Consider the following 24,954-nt stretch of genomic DNA (forward strand, 5'->3'; position numbering starts at 1 on the left):
GCCCTTGGAGATGAGGAAGGAGAAGGAGAAGGAGAAGGATGAGAAGAAGGAGAAGGAGAAGGATGAGAAGAAGGAGAAGGAGAAGGATGAGAAGAAGGATGAGAAGAAGGATGAGAAGAAGGATGAGAAGAAGGATGAGAAGAAGGAGAAGGATGAGAAGAAGGATGAGAAGAAGGAGAAGGATGAGAAGAAGGATGAGAAGAAGGAGAAGGATGAGAAGAAGGAGAAGGATGAGAAGAAGGATGAGAAGAAGGAGAAGGATGAGAAGAAGGATGAGAAGAAGGAGAAGGATGAGAAAAAGGAGAAGGAGAAGGATGAGAAGAAGAAGAAGGATGAGAAGAAGGAGAAGGATGAGAAGAAGGAGAAGGATGAGAAGAAGGAGAAGGATGAGAAGAAGGAGAAGGATGAGAAGAAGGAGAAGGATGAGAAGAAGGAGAAGGATGAGAAGAAGGAGAAGGATGAGAAGAAGGAGAAGGATGAGAAGAAGGAGAAGGATGAGAAGAAGGATGAGAAGAAGGAGAAGGATGAGAAGAAGGAGAAGGATGAGAAGAAGGAGAAGGAGAAGGATGAGAAGAAGGAGAAGGATGAGAAGAAGGATGAGAAGAAGGATGAGAAGAAGAAGGATGAGAAGAAGGATGAGAAGAAGGAGAAGGATGAGAAGAAGGAGAAGGATGAGAAGAAGGAGAAGGATGAGAAGAAGGAGAAGGATGAGAAGAAGGAGAAGGATGAGAAGAAGGATGAGAAGAAGGATGAGAAGAAGGATGAGAAGAAGGAGAAGGATGAGAAGGACAGTTCTGTGACAGTTTCTGTCTATTTCTGACAGTTCTGTGACATTCACTCCATACAGCGGTTTCAACCGCTGTATGGAGTGAGTGTCCCAGAACTGTCAGAAATAGCCTATTTCTGACAGTTCTGGGACATTCACTCCATACAGCGGTTGAAACATTGTATCTATTTGTTTCCATAAATGGATCCATTTATGGAAACAAATAGATACAATGTTTCAACCGCTGTATGGAGTGAGTGTCCCAGAACTGTCAGAAATAGCCTATTGCGGAGCTCTGCAGATACACTTAGAGGAGCTCTGCAGATACACTTTTTGCCGGCTTGGAATTATTCTTATTTTCATCCTACTTCTTCTTCTTCTTCATCCTCATCCTCGTCTTCTTCTTCTGAGGATGAAGAAGAAGAAGTAGGATGAAAATAAGAATAATTCCAAGCCGGCAAAAAGTGTATCTGCAGAGCTCCTCTAAGTGTATCTGCAGAATAGAGGAGCTCTGCAGATACACTTTTTGCCGGCTTGGAATTATTCTTATTTTCATCCTACTTCTTCTTCTTCTTCATCCTCAGAAGAAGAAGAAGAGGATGAGGATGAAGAGGAAGAAGAAGAAGAAGAAGAAGGATGAAAATAGGAATAATTCCAAGCCGGCAAAAAGTGTATCTGCAGAGCTCCTCTATTCTGCAGATACACTTAGAGGAGCTCTGCAGATACACTTTTTGCCAGCTTGGAATTATTCTTATTTTCATCCTACTTCTTCTTCTTCTTCTTCATCCTCAGAAGAAGAAGAAGAGGATGAGGATGATGAAGAAGAAGAAGAAGTAGGATGAAAATAAGAATAATTCCAAGCCGGCAAAAAGTGTATCTGCAGAGCTCCTCTAAGTGTATCTGCAGAGCTCCGCTATTTTTGACAGTTCTGGGACACTCACTCCATACAGCGGTTGAAACATTGTATCTATTTGTTTCCATAAATGGATCCATTTATGGAAACAAATAGATACAATGTTTCAACCACTGTATGGAGTGAATGTCCCAGAACTGTCAGAAATAGTCTATTTCTGACAGTTCTGTGACATTCACTCCATACAGCGGTTGAAACCGCTGTATGGAGTGAATGTCCCAGAACTGTCAGAAATAGGCTATTTCTGACAGTTCTGGGACATTCACTCCATACAGCGGTTGAAACATTGTATCTATTTTTTTCCATAAATGACATTCTGCAAATACACTTAGAGGAGCTCTGCAGATACACTTTTTGCCAGCTTGGAATTATTCTTATTTTCATCCTACTTCTTCTTCTTCATCCTCATAAGAAGAAGAAGAGGATGAGGATGAAGAAGAAGAAGAAGAAGAAGAAGTAGGATGAAAATAAGAATAATTCCAAGCCGGCAAAAAGTGTATCTGCAGAGCTCCTCTAAGTGTATCTGCAGAATGTCATTTATGGAAAAAAATAGATACAATGTTTCAACCGCTGTATGGAGTGAATGTCCCAGAACTGTCAGAAATAGTCTATTTCTGACAGTTCTGGGACACTCACTCCATACAGCGGTTGAAACATTGTATCTATTTGTTTCCATAAATGGATCCATTTATGGAAACAAATAGATACAATGTTTCAACCGCTGTATGGAGTGAGTGTCCCAGAACTGTCAGAAATAGACTATTTCTGACAGTTCTGGGACATTCACTCCATACAGCGGTTTCAACCGCTGTATGGAGGGAATGTCCCAGAACTGTCAGAAATAGTCTATTTCTGACAGTTCTGGGACATTCATTCCATACAGCGGTTGAAACATTGTATCTATTTTTTTCCATAAATGACATTCCGCAAATACACTTAGAGGAGCTCTGCAGATACACTTTTTGCCGGCTTGGAATTAATCTTATTTTCATCCTACTTCTTCTTCTTCATCCTCATAAGAAGAAGAAGAGGATGAGGATGAAGAAGAAGTAGGATGAAAATAAGAATAATTCCAAGCCGGCAAAAAGTGTATCTGCAGAGCTCCTCTAAGTGTATCTTCAGAATAGAGGAGCTCTGCAGATACACTTTTTGCCGGCTTGGAATTATTCTTATTTTCATCCTACTTCTTCTTCATCCTCATCCTCATCTTATGAGGATGAGGATGAAGAAGTAGGATGAAAATAAGATTAATTCCAAGCCGGCAAAAAGTGTATCTGCAGAGCTCCTCTATTCTGAAGATACACTTAGAGGAGCTCTGCAGATACACTTTTTGCCGGCTTGGAATTATTCTTATTTTCATCCTACTTCTTCTTCATCCTCATCCTCAGAAGAAGAGGATGAAGAGGAAGAAGAAGAAGTAGGATGAAAATAAGATTAATTCCAAGCCGGCAAAAAGTGTATCTGCAGAGCTCCTCTATTCTGCAGATACACTTAGAGGAGCTCTGCAGATACACTTTTTGCCGGCTTGGAATTATTCTTATTTTCATCCTACTTCTTCTTCTTCATCCTCATCCTCAGAAGAAGAAGAGGATGAGGATGAAGAAGAAGAAGAAGTAGGATGAAAATAAGAATAATTCCAAGCCGGCAAAAAGTGTATGTGCAGAGTTCCTCTATTTCTGACAGTTCTCTGACAGCTTCTTCACATGTACAGCGGTTGAAACATCTGTATCCTAAATGGAAACTAATAGATACAATTTGTATCTATTAGTTTCCATTTAGGATACAGATGTTTCAACCGCTGTACATGTGAAGAAGCTGTCAGAGAACTGTCAGAAATAGAGGAACTCTGCACATACACTTTTTGCCGGCTTGGAATTATTCTTATTTTCATCCTACTTCTTCTTCATCCTCATCCTCTTCTTCTTCTGAGGATGAAGAAGAAGAAGAAGTAGGATGAAAATAAGAATTCCAAACCGGCAAAAAGTGTATGTGCAGAGTTCCTCTATTTCTGACAGTTCTCTGACAGCTTCTTCACATGTACAGCGGTTGAAACATCTGTATCCTAAATGGAAACTAATAGATACAATGTTTCAACCGCTGTACATGTGAAGGAACTGTCAGAGAAATGTCAGAAATAGCGGAGCTCTCTGCAGGGACACTTTTGCCGGCTGATCGGGAAAAATTCGATTCGCGCACCCGAAGTAGGCAAATATTCGGATTCGCCGCGAATCAAATTTTTCCTGAAATTCGTATCGAATTCCGGTTCACCTGGTTCGATTTGCTCATCTCTATTTAGGATCATTATCCATTTGTAGAAGCCATCCTCTCTTTAACTTCAGCTTTTTCACAGATGGCATCAAGTTACCATCCAAAATTTGCTGAAATTTTATTGAATCCATTTTTCCTTCTACTCGTGAGATGTTCCCTGTGCCACTGGCTGCAACACAACCCCAAAGCATGATTGATCCAACCCCATGCTTAACAGTTGGACAGAGGTTCTTTTCATTAAATTCTGTGCCCCTTCTTCTCCAAACGTACCTTTGCTCATTCCGGCCAAAAAGTTCAATTTTAACCTCATCGGTCCACAGAACTTGTTTCCAAAATGCATCAGGCTTGTCTATATGTTCATTTGCAAAGTTCAAACGATGATTTTTGTGGTGAGGACGTAGAAGAGGTTTTCTTCTGATGACTCTTCCATGAAGACCATATTTGTACAAGTATCTCTTTATAGTGGAATAGTGTACCACAACTCCAGTGTCTCCCAGATCTTTCTGGAGGGATCGTGTAGTCAAACATGGGTTTTGAATTGTTTTTCTCACAATCCTGCGAGCTGTTCAGTTTTGATATTTTTCTTGGTCTTCCAGATCTTGCTTTAACTTCCACTGTTCCTGATGACTGCCACTTCTTAATTACATTCTGAACAGAGGATATTGACATCTGAAAACGCTTTGCTATCTTCTTATAGCCTTCTCCAGCTTTGTGAGCGTCAACTATTTTCAGTTTCTGTTTTCTAGACAACTGCTTAGAAGAACCCATGGTGCTGATTGTTGGGGCAAGGTCAGATGAGTCTGGGCATTTAAAACCTTTGAGATTGACATCACCTGGTCTTCCCAGACGATGATTGAGAACAATCCATGACACTGGCAGGTCTCAGCTTGGCAAAGGGGGCAGTGCATGCTATAAATTCTGCAGGTGCCCATTTTTTTGCAGACGCCATTTTTTTGCTTTCTGTTCTTTTGAAAGTGTAAATGATGGAAATAAAATCTAACTGTTGTTGACATATTATAAGAATGTCTAATCTGTAATGTAATGCCTTTTGGAGATTTTTCCATCTTTCCTTGGCTTCTTTATGCACATTAATACAAATTTTCGATCCCCACTGTGTATATATATATATATATATATATATATATATATATATATATATATATCTTTGTTACATCTTCTCTGTAAATATTTTTATTGCACCTGTTTGACCCTTTTAGTAATAAATCTTTCTTTCTGAAAGTGTTCAACTGTTTTTTATAGCTCTTAATTGCAATTTACGAATCCCTGCCTTTAAAGAGACGCTACTGTTGGTTTAACTCTGTATAACCATCCTGTGTCAATGACCGGTTACGCGGACGATTATTTCAATTATTGTAGTGTTATAGTGATATTGCGAGTTTCCTCTTTCTCTGAACAAAAAGGAGGTGGTGGCAGTGTGAAGGGGTTAATTGCGTAATTAATCTGACCCAGTAACAATTGATTCAGGCTGTTGGCACATCGATCGGTACCCATTAGCTGGAAAATCGTTGTGCAGGGTGCAGCTGGGTGTGGCATTGTTACGCACGTCACATCGCGGTTTTAGATTGGCTAGCCCTTCGGTCACGAGTTTGGTGAGAAGGTCTGGGGTCTGATGCTGCGATCGTGACACTACTGAGTAATGTTTAAATGTCATAAACTTTAAAATTTAGTGAATCTATGTGGAGTTGGCTTCACTAAAACTTGAGCCCCTTTTGAATGGTAAACAAAGAATTGGTTTTCCTAAAGGAAGCTGTAGCAGTAAGGTAAACTCTGACACAGGGGCGGACTGACAACTCTTGGGGCCCCCGAGCAATAGGGGATCATGGGGTCCCTGTGTCCTTGCCCAAACTCAAAAAAGCCTATGAAAAAGGTACCAGTGGCATCTCATGGGGCCCCCTACTGACCCTGGGCCCTTGGGCAGTGCTCGAGTTTCCAAATGGTCAGTCCGCCCCTGTGACAGCTCACACTACATGAAACAAATTTGCTTTGGATGAAGGAGCACAGAACAAAGGAAAGTAAGAACAATGTCATCACTAAGGTGGAAGAACATGACCTTAGGCAAAAAGGATGTCTCAAAACTACAGTATCCTTATGAAGAAAATGGAAGACAAGGCTCCCAGCTCCAGAAGCCTTCTGAATGAAGAGATGGCAAAGCTGAAGACCACTTTTTAATTAATGGAAGCAAGAGAATCTCATTGATAGGTTGGAAAAGTGGTTTCTGGAGAACAAAAAGGACAAAGTAAAATTGCTAAATTTAAGGAGACTGCCTAAAGAGGCAGCAACACAAGTAACCCCTTCAACACAAGTATGTACCAAGAAGCAGTAGGCTGCAAAAGAATGGCTGTGGCTACATATGCACTCAACTGACCAAAGAGGTACAGGATGTGAACCCCATAGACTCACCTTCCTAAAAATAAGTCTTCTAGATGCAGAGGAAAATCCCACAGGAGGATGGTTTATGGACCCAAACCTTCAATGGAGAAGAGTATTACATATCAGAGAATACTGCGTCCAATAACATGGGCAACTTATCCTGATCCAGAGGCAACTCTGCCTGGTCAAGACGCTGATGAACATTGTCCACTTCTGAGAAGCAGGCAATTATTGGGAGTCAGAACCTGACCTTCCACCCAATGATGAATGTGCATAATCTACAAATGCATCATTTTAGGATATATTTTATGTAGAAGTCTTTTTCCAAAGAGTATGTGCTGCATTGTGGACATTCCAGTGCTAGATAAGGCATTTTTTAGGACAGCTGAAATCCCAGATCTGCATTTGGTTTGAGTGGTTTTATTAAAAATGATATATATTGCCAATGTCTGTTTGGAAGGAAGGTACATATAAATTTCACAGCAAAAATCAAATCAGTGACACTAGAGGCACAATAGTGACAATAAAATCACAGGTACTCACAGGTAAGAAATGTGTGCTGTAAAGAAGTAGTATAGAATGGCATATATAACACAGACCTCAGCAGACATACTGGACATGGTTCATAATCAGAGGCAATGTCCAATAAAAGTTAAAATGTAAACATATAGGAATTGTAGCGTATACTGTACGTGATGTCAGATGTACAGAAATCATGGAAGGTCAGTTTTCATTGTTGATTAGTAACTGCTCCATCTATTGAGAGCTCTTTTAAATTACTTTCCCCGTATACACAATTATAAGCACATTATAAGGAAATTCGTAGCTCAATAGTTAGTGAAACGGATTGAAAAACTGAACAATTTCTTAAAAAAATAAAGTACATTTAGTTTATTACTGTCTGAATTCATTTAGTCAATAAATTAATATAATATAAAAATATGTCCAGCAATACATTTATTCAATTGTCTGAACATTTTCATTTTCTGTAATAAGCGACGGGAGGTCTGCAGGTAGACGAAGAAGTTCTTCCACTTCCTCTTGGAGAGCTTCAGCTTTCTCATTCAATAACATCTTAAGAAGGAAGCAAAGGCAGGATTATTACACATTAAATTAGCACCAAGAATTAACTGCCTGGAATAATACTTAAAGTGGAGGTCCATGCTAAATCTAACTAATATTAAATCTGCTTCCACCCCTATGCCAACTCCTATTCTAACCATCCTGTAGAGCAGGGGCATCAAACTGGCGGCCCTCCAGCTGTTGTGAAATTACAAGTACCATCATGCCTCTACCTTTGAAAGTCATGCTTGTAACTGTCACTCTCGCAATGCCTCATGGGACTTGTAGTTTGGCAACAGCTGGAGGGCCACCAGTTTGACACTCGTGCTGTAGAAGAAAGATGTGTATACTTACCTATTCTCTGGGCAATTGGGTCTAGTCACGTGATCGGCTACTAAAGAATGGACAGCGGGAAATGGATACCCCATAGTAAGTCTATAGGCGGCGTCACCACCCAGGTATTGCAGCAATTGTCTCTGCTCTCCCCTGAAGCCAACCACTGAGGAGATCAAGTGACCAGCTCCAGAGCGTCCTGAGAATATGTAAGAATATGCATTTTCCTTTTAAAGGTTAGTTATTATAAGAGTTAGAAGAGGAGTGGGAGCATTATATAGGTTTAGCTCAAACGTCCACTTTAACAGATACTATACAGTCACTATATATATATATATATATATATATATATATATATATATACACAGTTGTGTTCAAAATAATAGCAGTCAGACATCACTAACCTGATCAATCACTGTTTTTGGTAGAAATGATATTTCTACATGGCAAATAATTTACTAGCAGGTGTAGCAGAGTAATAGAAATACAACAGACCCAACAGTAATGACATGCATGCTGCTGATTCTGTGTAATTGAATCACTAATTGAAAGGGGCATGTTCAAAATAATAGCAGTGTGGAGTTCTGTTAGTGAGGTCAGTCATTCTTTGAAAAACAGGTGGCAATTATTGCCCTTATTTAAGGAAGGAAGGCAGCAAATGTTGTACTTGCTGGTTACAGTGCATTTCTCTCTGAAATTCTGAGGAAAATGGGTCGTTCCAGACACTGTTCAGAAGAACAGCGTATCTTGATTAAACAGTTGATTGGAGAGGGGAAAACATATAAAGAAGTGCAGCAAATGATAGGCTGCTCAGCTAAAATGATCGCAAATGCTTTAAAATGGCAACCAAAACCTGAAAGACGTGCAAGAAAGCAAAAAACTACCATTCGAATGGATAGAAGAATAGCCAAAATGGTAAGGACTCAGCCAACAATCAGCTCCAGGAAGATCAAAGAAGGTCTAAAGTTACCTGTGAGTACTGTTACAATTAGAAGACGCCTATGTGAAGCCAAGCTATCTGCAAGAAGCCCCCGCAAAGTCCCACTGTTGAAAAAAAGAGAAGAGGTCTGAAGAGGTTACAATTTGCCAAAGAGCACATTGACTGGCCTAAAGAGAAATGGCACAACATTTTGTGGACTGATGAAAGTAAGATTGTTCTTTTTGGGTCTAGTGGCCGGAGACAGTTTGTCAGACGACCCCCAAACACTGAATTCAAGCCACAGTACACTGTGAAGACAGTGAAGCATGGTTGCGCAAGCATCATGATATGGGGATGTTTCTCATACTACGGTGTTGGGCCTATTTATGGCATACCATGGATCATGGATCAGTTTGAATACATCAGAATACTTGAAGAGGTCATGCTGCCTTATGCTGAAGAGGAAATGCCCTTGAAATGGGTGTTCCAACAAGACAAAGACCCTAAACACACCAGTAAACGTGGAATATCTTGGTTCCAGACCAACAAGATTGACGTTATGAAGTGGCCAGCCCAATCCCCGGATCTTAATCCAATAGAAAACTTGTGGGGTGACATCAAAAATACAGTTTCTAAGGCAAAACCAAGAAATAGAGAAGAACTGTGGAATGTAGTCCGATCATCCTGGGCTGGAATACCTGTTCACAGGTGCCAGAAGTTGGTTGACTCCATGCAACACAGATGTACAGCAGTTCTCAGAAACAGTGCTTATACAACTAAATATTCATTAAGTGATTCAAAGGAAAGCAAAATCTTCAAACATTTTTCAGTTTATATAGTGAATGTTTGAGTTTGTAAAGAAGAATACAAACACTGCTATTTTTTTGAACAGTCTAATATTCACTTTTCTTAAATTTTTTTTAGAGGAACAACACCAATTTGATATATTTTTCTTCATGTTTTGATTTGGAATAGAATGTGTAGTGTTCCCAATGCATTTGTGTGTATGGAAATAAAAGCTATTAGAAGGATTTTGAGCTTTATTCACTTTTTTCAACACACTGCTCTTATTTTGAACACAACTGTATATATATATATATATATATATATATATATATATATATATATATACAGTTGCAAGAAAAAGTATGTGAACCCCTTGGGATTACGTGGAGTTTTGCATGAATTGGGCATAAAATGTGCTCTGAATGTCATCTAAGTCACAACAATAGAAGAACACAGTCTGCTGAACATAATACTACACAAACATTAGATGTTGCCATGGTTTAATTGCACATAACATGTAAACATTCACAGTGCAGGGAGGAAAAAGTATGTGAGGCCCTAGCTTAATGACTTCTCCCAGAGCTAATTGGAGCCAGGAGTGAGCCAACCTTGACTCCAATCAGTGTGATGATATTGGATGTGGTGCTGACAGCTGTCCTGCCCTTAAAAAACACACACCTGTTTTAGGTTTACTGGTTTCAAGAAGCACTGTCTGATGTGAACCATGCCTTGCAGAAAAGAGATCTCAGAAGACCTACAATCAAGAATTGTTGACTTGCATGAAGCTGGAAAGGGTTACAAAAGTATCTCCAAAAGCCTTGATGTTCATGTGTCCACGGTAAGACAGACTGTCTACAAATGGAGAAAGTTTAGCACTGTTGCTACTCTTCCTCGACGTGGTCGTCCTATAAAAATGACTGCAAGAGCACAGCGCAGAATGCTGCATGAGGTAAAGAAGAATCCCAGAATGTCAGCTAAAGACTTACAGAAATCTCTGGCACATGCTAACATTTTTGTTGACACATCTACAATAAGGAAAACATTAAACAAGAATGGAGTACATGGGAGGACACCACGGAGGAAGCCATTGCTGTCCAATAAGAATATTGCAGCACGTTTGAAGTTTGCAAAAGAGCACCTGGATGTTCCACAGCACTACTGGCAAAATATACTGTGGACAGATGAAACCAAGATTGAGTTGTTTGGGAAGAACACACAACACTATGTGTGGAGAAAAAAAGGCACAGCACACCAACATCAAAACCTCATCCCCACTGTGAAACATGGCGGAGGGAGCATCATGGTTTGGGGCTGCTTTGCTGCCTCAGGGCCTGGACGGATTGTTGTCATTGATGGGAAAATGAATTCCAGAGTTTATTAAGACATTTTGCAGGAAAACGTACGACCATCTGTCTGCCAACTGAAGCTCCGCAGAGGATGGGTGATGCAACAGGACAATGACCCAAAGCATACAAGTAATTCAACAAAACAATGGCTGCAACAGCACAGAATACGCCTTCTGGAGTGGCCCAGTCAGAGTCCTGACCTCAACCCGATTGAAATGCTGTGGCATGACCTTAAGAGAGCGATTCACACCAGACATCCCAAGAATATTGCTACACTGAAACAGTTTTGTGAAGAGGAGTGGTCCAAAATTACTCCAGATCGTTCTGCAGGTCTGATCTGCAACTACAGGAAAATTTTGGTTGAGGTTATTGCTGCCAAAGGAGGGTCAACCAGTTATTAAGTCCAAAGGTTCACATACTTTTTCCTCCCTGCACTGTGAATGTTTACATGTTATGTGCAATTAAACCATGGCAACATCTAATGTTTGTGTAGTATTATGTTCAGCAGACTGTGTTCTTCTATTGTTGTGACTTAGATGACGTTCAGAGCACATTTTATGCCCAATTCATGCAAAACTCCACATAATCCCAAGGGGTTCACATACTTTTTCTTGCAACTGTATATATATATAAATGATGCACACACACAGCAATAGCAGTGTTACCTTTGGCACTTTTAGGCTCACCTTAGATCTCTGAACAGTGTTATGTATACTTGAATTCCAGGTTGCTTTATTTAAAAATACCAGTTAATCTTGCTACCCTATTTATTGTTTGTGATTTATTAATGTGTTGGCTGTATTTATTTGTTGTTAAAATAATGCTGTTTATATTATTCACCTTCCAAAGTGCTCATGCTGCCGAACACTGCTGCACGCACAAGCTCTTGCGCACCCACCCCCCTCCCACCAAAGTCCACTGGGAAACCAATACTTTTTGTAGTGTCAATCTAGGGTTAAAAACAGTGTTGATGAATTACTCTTTGTGAAAGGGTAACTTTAAGAAATATATAAACACATTTTTTTAAACACAATTAGTTTATTAGTCTGGTTTGTTTACAGACTCCTCTAATGCTCTTTACAGGAGGGGCAGGGCAGGGATTCAATCAGGTATGCTGCATGCTCAATAATGATAATGAAATGTTGACAGGAGGAGAGAGCAGAGTAAGCAGAGGGATGAGCTGAATGAACAGTGAAAAAGCATCAGAAGACCAATGTATAGGTGAACTGCAGTAGAGCAAGAATAAAGGTCAGTAACCTGTCTCGCCTGTATAGTAGTACTTTGTAACTCTCAGGTCTTGGACAATGGACAGAAATAATTCACTGGCAGGTAAAATAGCTCCCTTAGATGTATTACAACAGTGTATTAGCTGTTTACCTGGAAATCAGCTTTAACCATTTTGTAGCCAGGACTGTACAGCGTATGAATCTACAGCACTGCTTCCAGCTGGATAGGACCGTAACCCCATATAGATCTGACATTTCCCCATTCTGCTATTTGCTCTTGGTCAGTGACCATGATCCTATAGCAGAACCTATCTGCTGAACAAAACATTAGCTCTGAGCAGCAAATGACAATCTGCTAATCAGAGCTATTCCCCCAAAGGTGCCCCCCCCAGTATAGTGACTATTCTCCCCACGTTTCTCTTTGTTTAAGAGCACTAATAATGATTTCTAGTGTATGAATAGCGATTAAATAAACATTTGCATAACTATTGCAGGGCCTAAAAAATCAGTGGCATCTTTTTTTTTTTTGTTATTCTATAGGTCATGTGCTTTCAGAGAATGTGTGGTTTGGGGGGTCTTTTACAAACAATGAAAACTGTAAGGGAAAAATGATAACCTCAGATTTTTAGAGTAAATTGTGTTTATTTACAGGTGTCTACATTTCATAAAAAAGGCACAATTTTTTAATTTACAAATATTTGTTATGTACTAACTCAGTTTTAACTTTTATATTTAATATGAATTTAGCAGAAATGTTTTAAGTTTTGCTGTGTTTGCGTCTGTGAATATGGATTTGCGTGTATTTTTAGCAAAGATTTTGTTTTGATAAACATTTGCACAAATATCATGAGGCCTAAAAAAAAATCAGTAGCACCTTCTTTTTATTCTACTGGTCCTTTGGTTTCATAAAATGTATGGTTTGGGGGGGGGGGGGGTTTCTTTCATAAACTGTAAGCTGTAAGGGAAAAAAATAAAAAAGCAATGGAAAAGTTGCAAAAATGGTCAAGCCACCTAAGTATAAAAGTGGAGCGTAAGGACTGGCAGTGAAAGGGTTAAAGTACACCTGTCATGAAAAAACATGTAGGCTGCTATTGAGATGAGGAATTCTGACACCCATTTAGGCCCCTTTCACAGGAGCGAACTGATCGGGTCCGCCTCGTTTTTCAAGTGGACCTGGTCGCATGCTCCATTGCTCTATATTGAGTGGCAGGTGTAAATGGACACCATTCTGCATCCAATCCTGTCTGCTAAAAACAGATGGACAGAGATCCATTCCTCATCTTTCTGGTGGATCGGATGACAGCCAAATGGAAACCGATCTGACAGCCCATAGAGGACAGCGGGCTATGTCAGTGTCCACTCTGCATAAGCGGAGTGGACACGGACCTGTCGTCCGCTTGCTCAGCGGCAATCAGTGTGCAGACCCCCCACTGACAAGCAGATCCACTGACGAGTCTGCCCTGTGTGAAAGGGACCTTACACCATGAGGGCAGCACAGTGGCTAAATGGTTAGCACTTCCGCCTGGCAGTACTGGGGTCATTGGTTCAAATCCCAACCACGGCACCTCCTGCCTGGAGTTTGCATGTTCTCCCTGTGCTTGCGTGGGTTTCCTTCGGGTACTCCGGTTTCCTCCCACACTCAAAAGACATGCTGGTAGGTTAATTAGATCCTGTCTAAATTGGTCCTAGTATGTGTATATATGAATGTGAGTTAGGGACCTTAAATTGTACGCCCCTTGAGGGTTAGGGACTGATGTGAATGTACAACATATATGTAAAGCGTTGCATAAATTGACGTCGCTATATAAGTACCTGAAATAAATAAATAAATGTATGTTTCAATTCTGTGATTCAGACCCAGCCAGACATATAACCTGTTAAAATCCTCCATCGCCATGTATGAGATCACAGACTGTCTATCAGCAGTATACTGTCTAATATAAATAGGCTATGAGATTCAGCCTTATTCATTAAATCTTTACATGCAAAATAGCTGAAACGCAAAATGCATTTACCCAAAGCATTCTTCATTTTCATGTACTGAAGTCAGATAACTGAACATAAGAATTTTAATTGATCCAAATCACTGCTCCTTGTGTCTTATGCATCCACATTATTCATGTATTCAATGCAAAACTCAAAATAAATTCTGACTTATGAATACTCTTATCTACGATAAGATATATTCTTAACATCTAAATATGTATCGCATTCATGCATAAGGACACATGACACTTCTCACCTTTGCTGAGCTAATAATCTGGTTTGCCTGGCGTTTTGACAAATGTTCAATGCTTTTAACCATCAGTTGTGGATCAGCATTAGCCAAATGTGCAAGAGTGGTATAACCTGCATTGTAAAGTTGTTTGGCCCGGGCCTATTGAACAAAAAACATGGCACATTATTACTTTGTAAAACTTAACATTACATGCTGGAGAAACCATTTTTCAGTTTTCTACCACCTTAATAAAAAATACATATTCCTAATACTTCAAAAGTAGACATTATTATACAACAAACCAATATGATATAGTATACACAGTTCAAAGTACACTTGTCTTCACGGCATACTTTGCAAAATGTGAGCATAAATGAAATAGATGCATGAATGTACAAGCTCTGCACGTTGACCTGTGGCCCACCCCTCTTGCACATTGCTGCTGGTCCCCTGGTATGATGCATGACCTTACCCTTAAAAGGTTCAGGGGGCAGAAGGCGTTTTAGTATAGCTTGACTTGATAAACTCAAGATTTTTATAATTGAATTCCCCAGGACATTATGTAGGATATTATTACTGTTTGGCCACTGTTATCATTAAGTTGGATTAAAGCACCACTGAACCAGAGGTGTCTCAGGGATCTCTGGACTACCTGTTACTGTAAAAAAAACAGAAGGCTTGTGATTTTTTTTTAATGACAGCTGAATACAAATGTTCATTTTGCTTACCTCCAAAACACCAGCCACTTCCATTAGGGGTATTAGTTCTGCTTTTACACAGTAACTCAATTTTTTGGTGCAATCCTGAAGAAGGGCTTTATATGCCCAGAATTCATCCAACTCCTTTATTGAGCACAAAACAGAAACCACTCTTCAATAAGTTTAAAATAAAATGAACACGCACAACATATTTCCAAAGGCATATGATATATCTTGTATAAAAACAGGGACAAATCAGTTTGAGGCACTGCGTTAATGTGGAACTAAACTCTTAAAAATACTCACCTTCCACCTGCTGTCATATGTTCTTCTAGGCTATATCTGCTTACCAGTTTTCAGGCCAGCAAGGAAGGACACCAACCCATTCATGCACACAGGAGTCAGTCATTCCGACACAGTCAGGCATGCGCAGCTCAGTGTGCATTCAATAGAAGACTGTGAGCGGGCAGGTAAGTGTGCGGTACTGCAGAGGAGAGATAGCTTGTCTTCTGCAATAAAGAGCTACCTGCTTGCAGTCTTTTTCAAAAAAGTTTCATTTCAGCTTAAAAAAAACTAGGAACATATTTTTACTTTCAATAAAAACAAGACCATTGAAATAGTGATCGTTGTCAGTGAAAACACTTCTCTTTGATCTCCTTTTTTTAACAAAGACAAAAAACAGGACACCATCCTCTGTCTCAGAAAAAAAAATGACTGAACACTAGAAATCAATATTTTGATAAGTATTATAACAAATAAAACAATACTGTGCAGACTCTCCAATTCATGCATTTGGGAAGTAGTGGCTGAACGGACACAGCCATTGCTCCCATATTAACAGCTGGGTGAGTGTGGGTCCCAGAACGCACACTTTGTGCATTTGGGGACCCAAATTGGGAGCAGTGGCTGTGTCCATGCCATTGCTGCATCCCAATGAACATGAATGGGACTGCCTGTGCTGGGGTGCATGGAACACATGTGTACCCCTGTGCAGGCAAACATGGCCCTCACACAGGTGTATTCTTAAGTACACCCATGCGAACAAGGCCTAATTGTCCCTGGCTATGAAATAATTGTTGGTACCGAAGAAGGCTCTGAGGTCTACACAGAATTGCTAGATTTCTTTATGCTGACAGAAAGCAAACTGCTCAAATAACCATTCTTTACAACAGTGGTGTGCAAAAGACCATCTCAGAATAGTAAAGATGGGCAACATCAGCAGCAACCCATGACTGGTACCCCTCCTGTCAGTTATGAGCAGAAGGACATAATACAGTGGAATCACCAGATCTGTGTTGCTTAAAGGACATTGGTAAAAGTTTGGATTTAGGGCAGTGGTTGCCAAATTTCTTGATAATGTGGGCCTCAAGAGTGGCCCTTAACATCATCAAAGAACTGCCCAGAAAATTCAGTGAATATTCAGTGTCAGAGACAGCAGACACACAAAAGGATATAGTCAAAGACTATAAGCATGATACCAGAGATAGTCAGAGACTGTGAACATAATATAGGAGATGGTCAAAAACAGTTGACATGGTATAGGAGATGGTCACAAACTGCAGACATGATAAAAAAAGATGGTCAGAGACTGCAGACATGGTATATGAGATGGTCAGAGATTGCAGAATTGATATGAGAGATGGTCACGAACTGCAGACATGACACAAGAGATGGTCAGAGACTGCTGACATACTGCAAGAGTCTGTCAGAGACTGTGAACATGCTATAGGAGTTGTTGGAGTCTGAGGACATGCTTCATAAGGAGACATATTACATACGACTACTAGAAATTACTGCTATAACAGGGCAATAGGGAAACAAATGTTAGTGTCTGCAAGGCCCTAGAGGTTCACACAAAAAGAGCCAAGGGACTACATGCGGTCCCAGAGCCACAGGTTGGGCACTGGGTATTTAGGGTGATACCATTTATTGACTAACTAAATGTAGTGCAAGCTTTCAAGGCGCACTGGCTCTTCTTCAGAAAATAAGAACTGATAGTAAGAAACAAGCATTTTTATTACATAAAAATGTAATTATGTGAAAAAAATGCATGCTCCTTAATACTACTTCATATTGCTTTAACAGGCCTACATGTCTGGAAAGCTTGCACTACAATCTAGACAGTGAATAAATGGTTTCACCAACCTTTTACTTTGTTGAAGGCTAACATGGTACAACACTTTTCTGCTGCTACGCTTAAAGGTCATTTGGTGCAGATATACTTAAAATGTAGGTCTCCCATCCCCAGTAGGTCCTCCACTTACCTGTCTACAATTCACTGAGATCTTCACGTTAGGGCCACATGTGCAGTAGAATCCCCATTAATTCTTATAAGAAGGGCATAGTTAGTTTTTGGACACAGTGATCAATTGACTTTATATAGGAATGAACAGGAATTCTACTGTGCTTGCAGACACCAGCATGGAGACTTTCAGTGGAAAGCCTGTGTGGTATGCAGTAGCCCCACAGCATAGATCTCTGTGGCTTTTGGACAGGTAAGCGGAGGACTTGTAAACTGAACTGAATTTTAAGAATAACTGTACTAAAAAGTACAGTTATCTTTTAAAGCAGCCTGTTTAGAGACTGGCTGATAAATATGAACTATTCAGCTAAACAGTGAACAAAATCTCCATTAGTGTGAGTCTTCCAAGACACAGAAATCTGGACTTTTGAGAAAGTAAAAGTGCCTTCTATTAACAAAGGTGCTCATGCGCTAATGGACGTGCAATAATAGGGATGCAAAAACAAAATAAAAAACTCTTGCAGCAGTCCTATAATTGTGTTGTGTGCCACGATACATATAAAATAAAAACCAAACAGACCACACATCAATAAAGCATGTGCATATATATTCAGCATAAATGCCATTATTAGAAAAGTCCCAAATTAGTGAAACAAGTGCATGTGCTTGACTTAATTGCAGTGTCTTGATCCATTAATCATCTCAAAGTGCTCCACTGTGCCCAACAAAGTGCTCCACATGGACTGGAACTTACCCTTAGCCAATGACCATCTATCTCTAGAGTGGTCTGTAACGCTTTAGGGACAATCCTCAATGAGCCAATTGTCTCTAGATCTGGAGAAAAATTATCTGCAAAAAAGTGCTGATTGATCTATACTGAGTTTAGATCATATTGGAAATTGCAGATAATTTTTTTCCAGATCTGGAGACAACTGGCCCATTGGAGATTATGGTCATTGGCTAAGGGTGAGTTCCAGTCCATGTGGGGCACTTTGTTGAGCACAGTGGAGCTCTTTGAGATGATTGATGAATCAAGACACTGCAATTAAATCAAACACATGCACTTGTTTCACTAATTTGTGACTTTTCTAATAATGGCATTTATGCTGTAAATATATATACATGATTTATTGATGCGCGGTCTGTTTGGTTTTTAGTTTAAAAGTGCCTTTTAATCTGCTTAGCCTAAACATTTTGGGGAAAAGAAGGACTGTATTTGAAACTATTAATGGAGCGGATTATGAAGGTACCACAATGTTTGCTGGGGGAATGAAAAAATTCACTTTAAGGTTGAAAAAATATTACCCGTTTTGACAAGTCTTGATTTTTGCTATAACATGAAAATGGTGGGGTCAGAAATTGGTGTTTGTGTTCAGGCAGGTGGTGGTTTCATGGTGATACTAGTCATGGTAATGCTACAGAGTAAGCAGTCAACAAAACCCCTATGAAATATTTTTTTTTTTTTTTTAATCAGATCTTTTTTAGTTTGTGTAAAAACACAAATATTTTTCTTTACAACAACAGACACACAGACATACAAAATACAGTGATCATACAGTGAAAAAATCCACACAATGTGGATATATGACTTACAACAAATGAAGCAATAAACCATTGCAAATTGACCAGATAGTACATCTTCTTCCCAATGTCTCCAGCTTGCACCCATACCCCCACCGAACAAAGAAAATCCAGTCATCACATTTTAGAAATACAGTATACAATAATTACATAATTATAGGGAAAACAATCGATTTGCAATCATATGGAGCAGAGCCAAACCAAGAGTAGCCAGCCATGGGCCCCACACAATCTAACATTTTCTAATACAATTTCTATGTTGAAATAAAAGTTTTTCCCTGGAGATAACGATATTAACTTGAGATTTCCAGTCTATCACAGAAGGTGGGCTAGCCCCATGAAATGTTTATAACACCCTGCTGAACCACTGCTGTGAAGAATGGAGAATGTAAAAGTATAGCTAAAGGAAAAACCTTTTCTTTAATTTTGGACAGTGGAGTGGAGAGGGATTAGAACACAGTCAGTTTTTATTACTGTCTGTGCCCCCGTTAGAAAATCCAAAGTTTTGGGTTGTCCCCAGAAAAGTATTATATTAAAGGGGAAATCTTTCAATGGGGACATATGCTCTGGTGACCTGGGGGTCCCTAAGGAATTCCCTTACTTTGTAGGGATTTCCTCTCACTTCCTGCTTGGCTTTGGGACAGGAAGTGAAGGAAATCTATGCAATGGGACACAGATGATGAAAAAAAATCCGACGAGGTTATTGTCCTCCCTTGTGCTATTCAAAAATGAAAAAAAGTTTTGCCTGTAGTTCTGCTTTAAGAAGTTAAAGTGGGCTTCTACTTAATTTTTAATTCAATGCAATCATTACAATGCTAAACCATTTGTTTTATCATTTACAAAGACAGTTTATCAACTTACCTCACAGAAATGTAGAACACAAGAGGAGAAAGAGGCAGATGAATTCAGCAAATTCTGAATAAATCCCCGAGGGATGTTATATTTTCCTGACACACACCAAATGTCCAAATCTTTCATCAAGGCATGCAGTATGAATGACAAATAAAGACGATTCACCACTCTGTCGTCTACACTCTACAATCAGAAGACAGTACAATACAGGATGTCTTATGGCTTTCTGCAATTATATTGAAATGTATAAACAAAACATTCAATACAGAGCAGGTCTTTTAAAGACAGTAAGCACCTACTGAAAACATATGATGTGAAGAGCAACACTTTTCAAATACTATGAACAAAAAAATCATCTTACAAACAGATATTTTCTTTTCAGTAGCATTTATGCGTTTTCAAAAAGAGCAATACATACTGTGGTATGTATCATATTTATCTGAAGCAAAGCATCGCACCAACAAACCATCAGAAATCCAGCCAATATGAGAGGGGCGTGCAAGTCAAACCCGGACTTTTGAGTTTATATAATAAAAGAACAAATTTCAAGGAGAGGAAACTACATTTATTTTTTTATATACTCCCCTGCTACATTTATACACTTATCCCAGCATTTAACTAATGCCTGGACAGCTTCGGCATAGAAGGATTTGTCAGTACACCCGAACCATCCTACGACTGCCTGCTTCATTTCGTTATCATTGTGTGCACCATTCCCACAGAAAGGTTTGTCTCTTGTGCAATTTCATGACAGGTTATGCGTCGATTATCCAGGATCAGGCATTTCACATGCTGAATGTTCATAGGAATGACTGCTGTGGGCTGGGAACCCATGATGTACAGCCATCTTTGAAACATTTACACCATTCAAATGTCTTCTGTGGCTGAGCATCTCATCACCGTACTGTGCTTGAAGTCTTCTGTAGATATCTGCGGGTTTTCTGCCTTCGTTCACAAGAAACTTCATCACCACACGCTGTTCTATGTACACACTAACACTGTTGTCTGCCATCTTGATTATCAGTCTCTGGACTTGCCAGAAACATGTACATCGCCTATCAGTAATAGGACACATTTGCCCCTTATTACTGCATGTAGTACCATCACACTAGCATCCCTTTTTATACCTGTAAGATTAGAAGTCCCGGTTTGACTTGAACGCTCCTCATAATAACACTTTAGCACAGTTATCATACAGTTTATCATAAACTGAAAGCAGTCTGCAGTTGAATATAATGAAATTCCTGACATTATTTATTACTTCAAGTAATCTACGCCAGTGTTTCTCAACGTTTTTTCAGTCAAAGCACCCTTTAAAATTCTGCCCAAATCTCAAGACACCCCAATCTAAAATGTAAAAACCTATTCTTCACACATCTAGAACACCTAATGTTAGAGGTGATTTATTCTTCCAAAGCAAATACACCTTTGCACACTGGTACTGACTAGTATTCCAGTGTGTCTCTCTCATTTTTTCTACTTTTCTCTGCTAATGTGATCCCAGTGCTGATGGAGAGGGGCAGGGAAGGGGCAAACAAGGTTGATGTGCATGCACCCAACATCCTTCTTATCAACTGATGATATAATTGGTTGTTAGGATGCTGGCAGCTAGAAGCTTATAAAAGTGCACAATACAATCTTATGACTTTGTGTACTAAAAGGCAGGATTGATCCACCTGCTGGCTTGTATACAATTTTTGGGCAATTTACCAAGGCACCCCTGAAGAAGCCTGAAGGCACCCTGGTTGAGAAAGGCTGATCTACGCATTACTCCAGTTAACTGCTTCAATACTGCATAAAATCAAGAATAAGAAAAAGAGGATTAAACTCGAACTACAGTCAACACCAAATTCCGCACAAGGGAAAGTAGGATGTGTCCCTTGTGCTGATGTCTCCCCAGTTAGCTAACATACTCTTCCATTGATGCCTGGTCTGGGCAGGCATAGTTGAGCACTCTTAATGAGTGCCTGTCCCTGCTCCCTCGGAGAAAAGGGAGGGGGGAGGGATTTCAGCTACAGAGGAGACATTAACACAAGGGACACATCATACTGACTGTAAGTAATGTGCCTTGTGCGGGTTTTTGTTATTTTATTTTGACTGCAGTTAGGCTTTAATTATAGGAAAGCATGACAAGAAGCCTTAAAGTGTTGCATCTTTTGTAAAAAGGGTAGGTAGGTTTCCTTATAAATACTAGCAGTTGTCTTAGTCAGTTTTATGCCAAGAAAAGAAATGCTTCCCTACACCCATATATAAGGGTATAAAGATTGTAAAAGAATTCTGCTGGTGCTATTTAGGCCTAAATCCACATGTACATTTTTTCCTTATTATTTAGCCTTTTCATGCTGCCCCTGTGCTGATTCTGCCCTCCCACCCATGCAACCAAAATTAACAGCATGTGTGATAGGCTTCTTCCTTGCTTCTTGTGCTAGCCCACTGATGGTGTTTGCACCTTAGCTTTCTGTATTGTAATGATGTGCAATAGATTACATCAGGTAAGGCAAACTATGTAGGCAACCTAGTATAAGTACAGCATTTGAGTCAAGAAAGGATAATAATGCATAGTACACAACTACATGATGCTATTAAAAAAAAAAGTACCTTTTTTACACTTTGGCCTGAAACCTTGCGTGCAAGAAAACTTTCTGGCACCCCTACATTTCCAGCCACTTTCTGATCCACTGGATCAAGCAGATTAAACTGAAAAAAAAAAATATTATTTTACACATAATATTATGATGAGATAGACTACGCATAAAGCAGAACTGAAGGCTTTTTACAAAAACTTGCGAGTAGGCAGGCTATTTATCGCAGAAGAGACATGCAATATCTCTTCTGCAATAAAATACAGCAACCTGCCTCCTCGCAGTTTTCTGAGGCATATGCACTGAGCTGTGCATAAGCAGCTCAGCTTATATCACCAGCACAGTCCCCATGTGTGTGGGGATTAATGACTCTGCACATGTGCAGGACTTACATCAACGTGCAGCAGCTAATGAAGGTGCCTGAAGACTGGCACCCGGGGAGAACATGAGGGCACAGGTGAGGGAACCCTCAGGGACTTTAGACTATTAGAGAACAGAGAGTTGTCCTTGCTATAGAGTTTAGTATTAAAGCAGGAATAATGTTTAGAAAGTAGATTAATAAAAAAATGTTGACACAAAAACAACAGAATCAAATTTTTTAAATCAAAAATATATTCTCAAAACTCAGAAACCTATGCAAACCTTATTACAATGTAAGTACACAAAGACTTTAGATGCCTGGGATGCGTAAAGATGCCCATAGACAGGCAAATCTTTAATAAGAATGATAGTTGATAAAGAAACGATACCACCTTTCATTTGATTGGTGGTAAACTGCATGTAACACACTGTAAGGCCTCATTCAGAGAGACGCTGACGCATATAGTCTATGAATGAGTGCCTTGTTTAAGCAGCTTCAGCCACCAGGTGCTGCCTGCAAGCAGCCCATTCACGTCTACTGTATGGGGACGCAGCAGCTGAGCAGACAGAGCCACTCATTCCAATCTGGCAACTGTGTTTGAGTGGCTCCGAATGCAGGCAGCACTTATGCGCACCTACATGGCCGTCAAAAGGAGGCAAGCAGCTGTGTTCCTACAGAAATGAATGAGCTGCTTGGATGCACCACCTATTGGCTTCAGCCGTTTAAACAAGGAGCTCATTCACGAACTACAGGTGTTACCGCCTGTCTGAATGAGGCCAAAGGGTTTGGCTACTTTATTATGAATAAATATGGATGATCTTTCTGTGAACATGGTGACAAACATATTGCATATTCTCTGAATCACAAGCACCTTCAAAGCTTGCACTTCATACTAAAAAAAAATGTTACAGACAGCTGCATTGTCTGCTAAAATCTAACATTTTCTTCTTCCTAAAAATGCCATTTTACTACTGAATTCGATGGTCATGGCTCTAAATGCTGTTGCCATGAGCTGCGTATTATCAAACTAGGATGCTGAACCTTTTGGGGACATATAGGATACTTCTGTATTAATGTTGTAGCATGTCACTTCTAACTGCTTATCCTATGAGGTTAGAGTTCCCTGATAAAACTGTCCTTCTTTGAATTGCAATTTTCTGCCTGAACTGGGTGCCCCAACCAGCCGTCTTTAGGACTTGTGTAAAGTGTTGTTTTTTTCTATTGCTCCCAACCTCTATTTGTGAAGCATTTTGGATAGATTTGGGACTTTGGAAAGATTTCAGGTTTTCGGACAGCTTGAATTTCAATTTGGTGGACCATTGTTTACTTGCTGCATTTTCTTTGACATACGTTTTGCTAAAAGCAGAATTTATTATTGAGCTGTGTTGGATTTCTGCATATATTACAAGTCAATGTGAAATCAAATTAGAAGCAGGTCAGATAGAAACAGAATAACAACACAAACCATCAATCTCTGAAAGTATCTGAAGGCAGGTTGGGTTTGACATGCTTCGGAGTTTGATCCCATGTACTCAAACATCTACTCTCTGCTATTTACCTCTTGCTATGGCTGCACTTCCTAATGCTTATTCTACAACCGATGTACTTCACTGCACATTGAGAACACTGAAAATGGGCACAAATTTTACCCATTTTATGGTCCCCATGAGTTGAAGTAGCAATATAGTCAGCCATCATACACCCGTTCTGGTTGGCTTTGTATATACCATGCATAGTTTTGACAGGAATGGTATATTGCAGCCAGGCAATGGAGTTAACTTTTTATGCTGAATTCCTGGTATGCATGTTTTTACATATCTACATTAGTCCAGTTTAGTCCAATCTATGCTTGCATGATCCATACTTAGCCCCTTTCTGTGGAAGCTGGAAATCCCTGTAGTAGACACTGCTCTTCACAGTTACCATTTAGAGAACACTTAGAATTTTGTACATGAATGTAATGTGCTCTCTGATTAGAGGAGGTGGAAATTGTGATGTCTCCTCCTCGCCTCTCCACCTCAGAGAGAGTCCATAGTTTGAGTATTTTTACAAAACACGTTTTTTCTTTTTGCAGCATTTAGTGTCTTGCCTTGTGGTCTGGAATCAGTTCAGGTTCTCGGATCGACAGCACATATTTACAAAATATAAACTTAAAAATGTGTGTATCATATTTCACCTGTCTAAAGTAAATCATCCAGTCTGGGTTGCACTGGGCTACCATGTCGTACGGTGTCACCAAGTACAGAAGATGAAGGTGGCTCTTTAGTACTAGGCCTTCTAATCCTTTTATAAGATCACTGTACAGCACATCACTGTAAGATAAATCGATGGAACCTACAAGACAATATAAATATTAAAGACAAATAAACTTCTGTTATGGATAATAAAGAATTGCCCATATAAAGCAACA

At 39.7% G+C, this 24,954-nt stretch overlaps 1 protein-coding gene across 1 annotated transcript in view; it reads right to left on the reverse strand.

The window, feature by feature from the left end:
- Nucleotides 1-6,742: 6,742 nt before the first annotated feature.
- The window catches only part of HELQ (helicase, POLQ like), a 75,208-nt gene continuing 56,996 nt past the window's right edge, over nt 6,743-24,954 (reverse strand). The window contains exons 15-20 of the mRNA XM_089670527.1: nt 24,721-24,878; nt 22,200-22,298; nt 19,611-19,784; nt 14,957-15,070; nt 14,253-14,387; nt 6,743-7,412 (exon numbers count right to left, since the gene is read on the reverse strand). Coding sequence (XP_089526653.1) covers nt 7,296-7,412; nt 14,253-14,387; nt 14,957-15,070; nt 19,611-19,784; nt 22,200-22,298; nt 24,721-24,878 — 797 coding nt within the window. The 3' untranslated portion in view covers nt 6,743-7,295. The remainder of the gene's footprint in view (nt 7,413-14,252; nt 14,388-14,956; nt 15,071-19,610; nt 19,785-22,199; nt 22,299-24,720; nt 24,879-24,954) is intronic.

The sequence above is a fragment of the Staurois parvus genome, unplaced genomic scaffold (assembly GCF_062004578.1).
Source record: "Staurois parvus isolate SC_StPar_1 unplaced genomic scaffold, SC_StPar_1.0 ptg000091l, whole genome shotgun sequence".
Lineage (NCBI taxonomy): Eukaryota > Metazoa > Chordata > Amphibia > Anura > Ranidae > Staurois > Staurois parvus.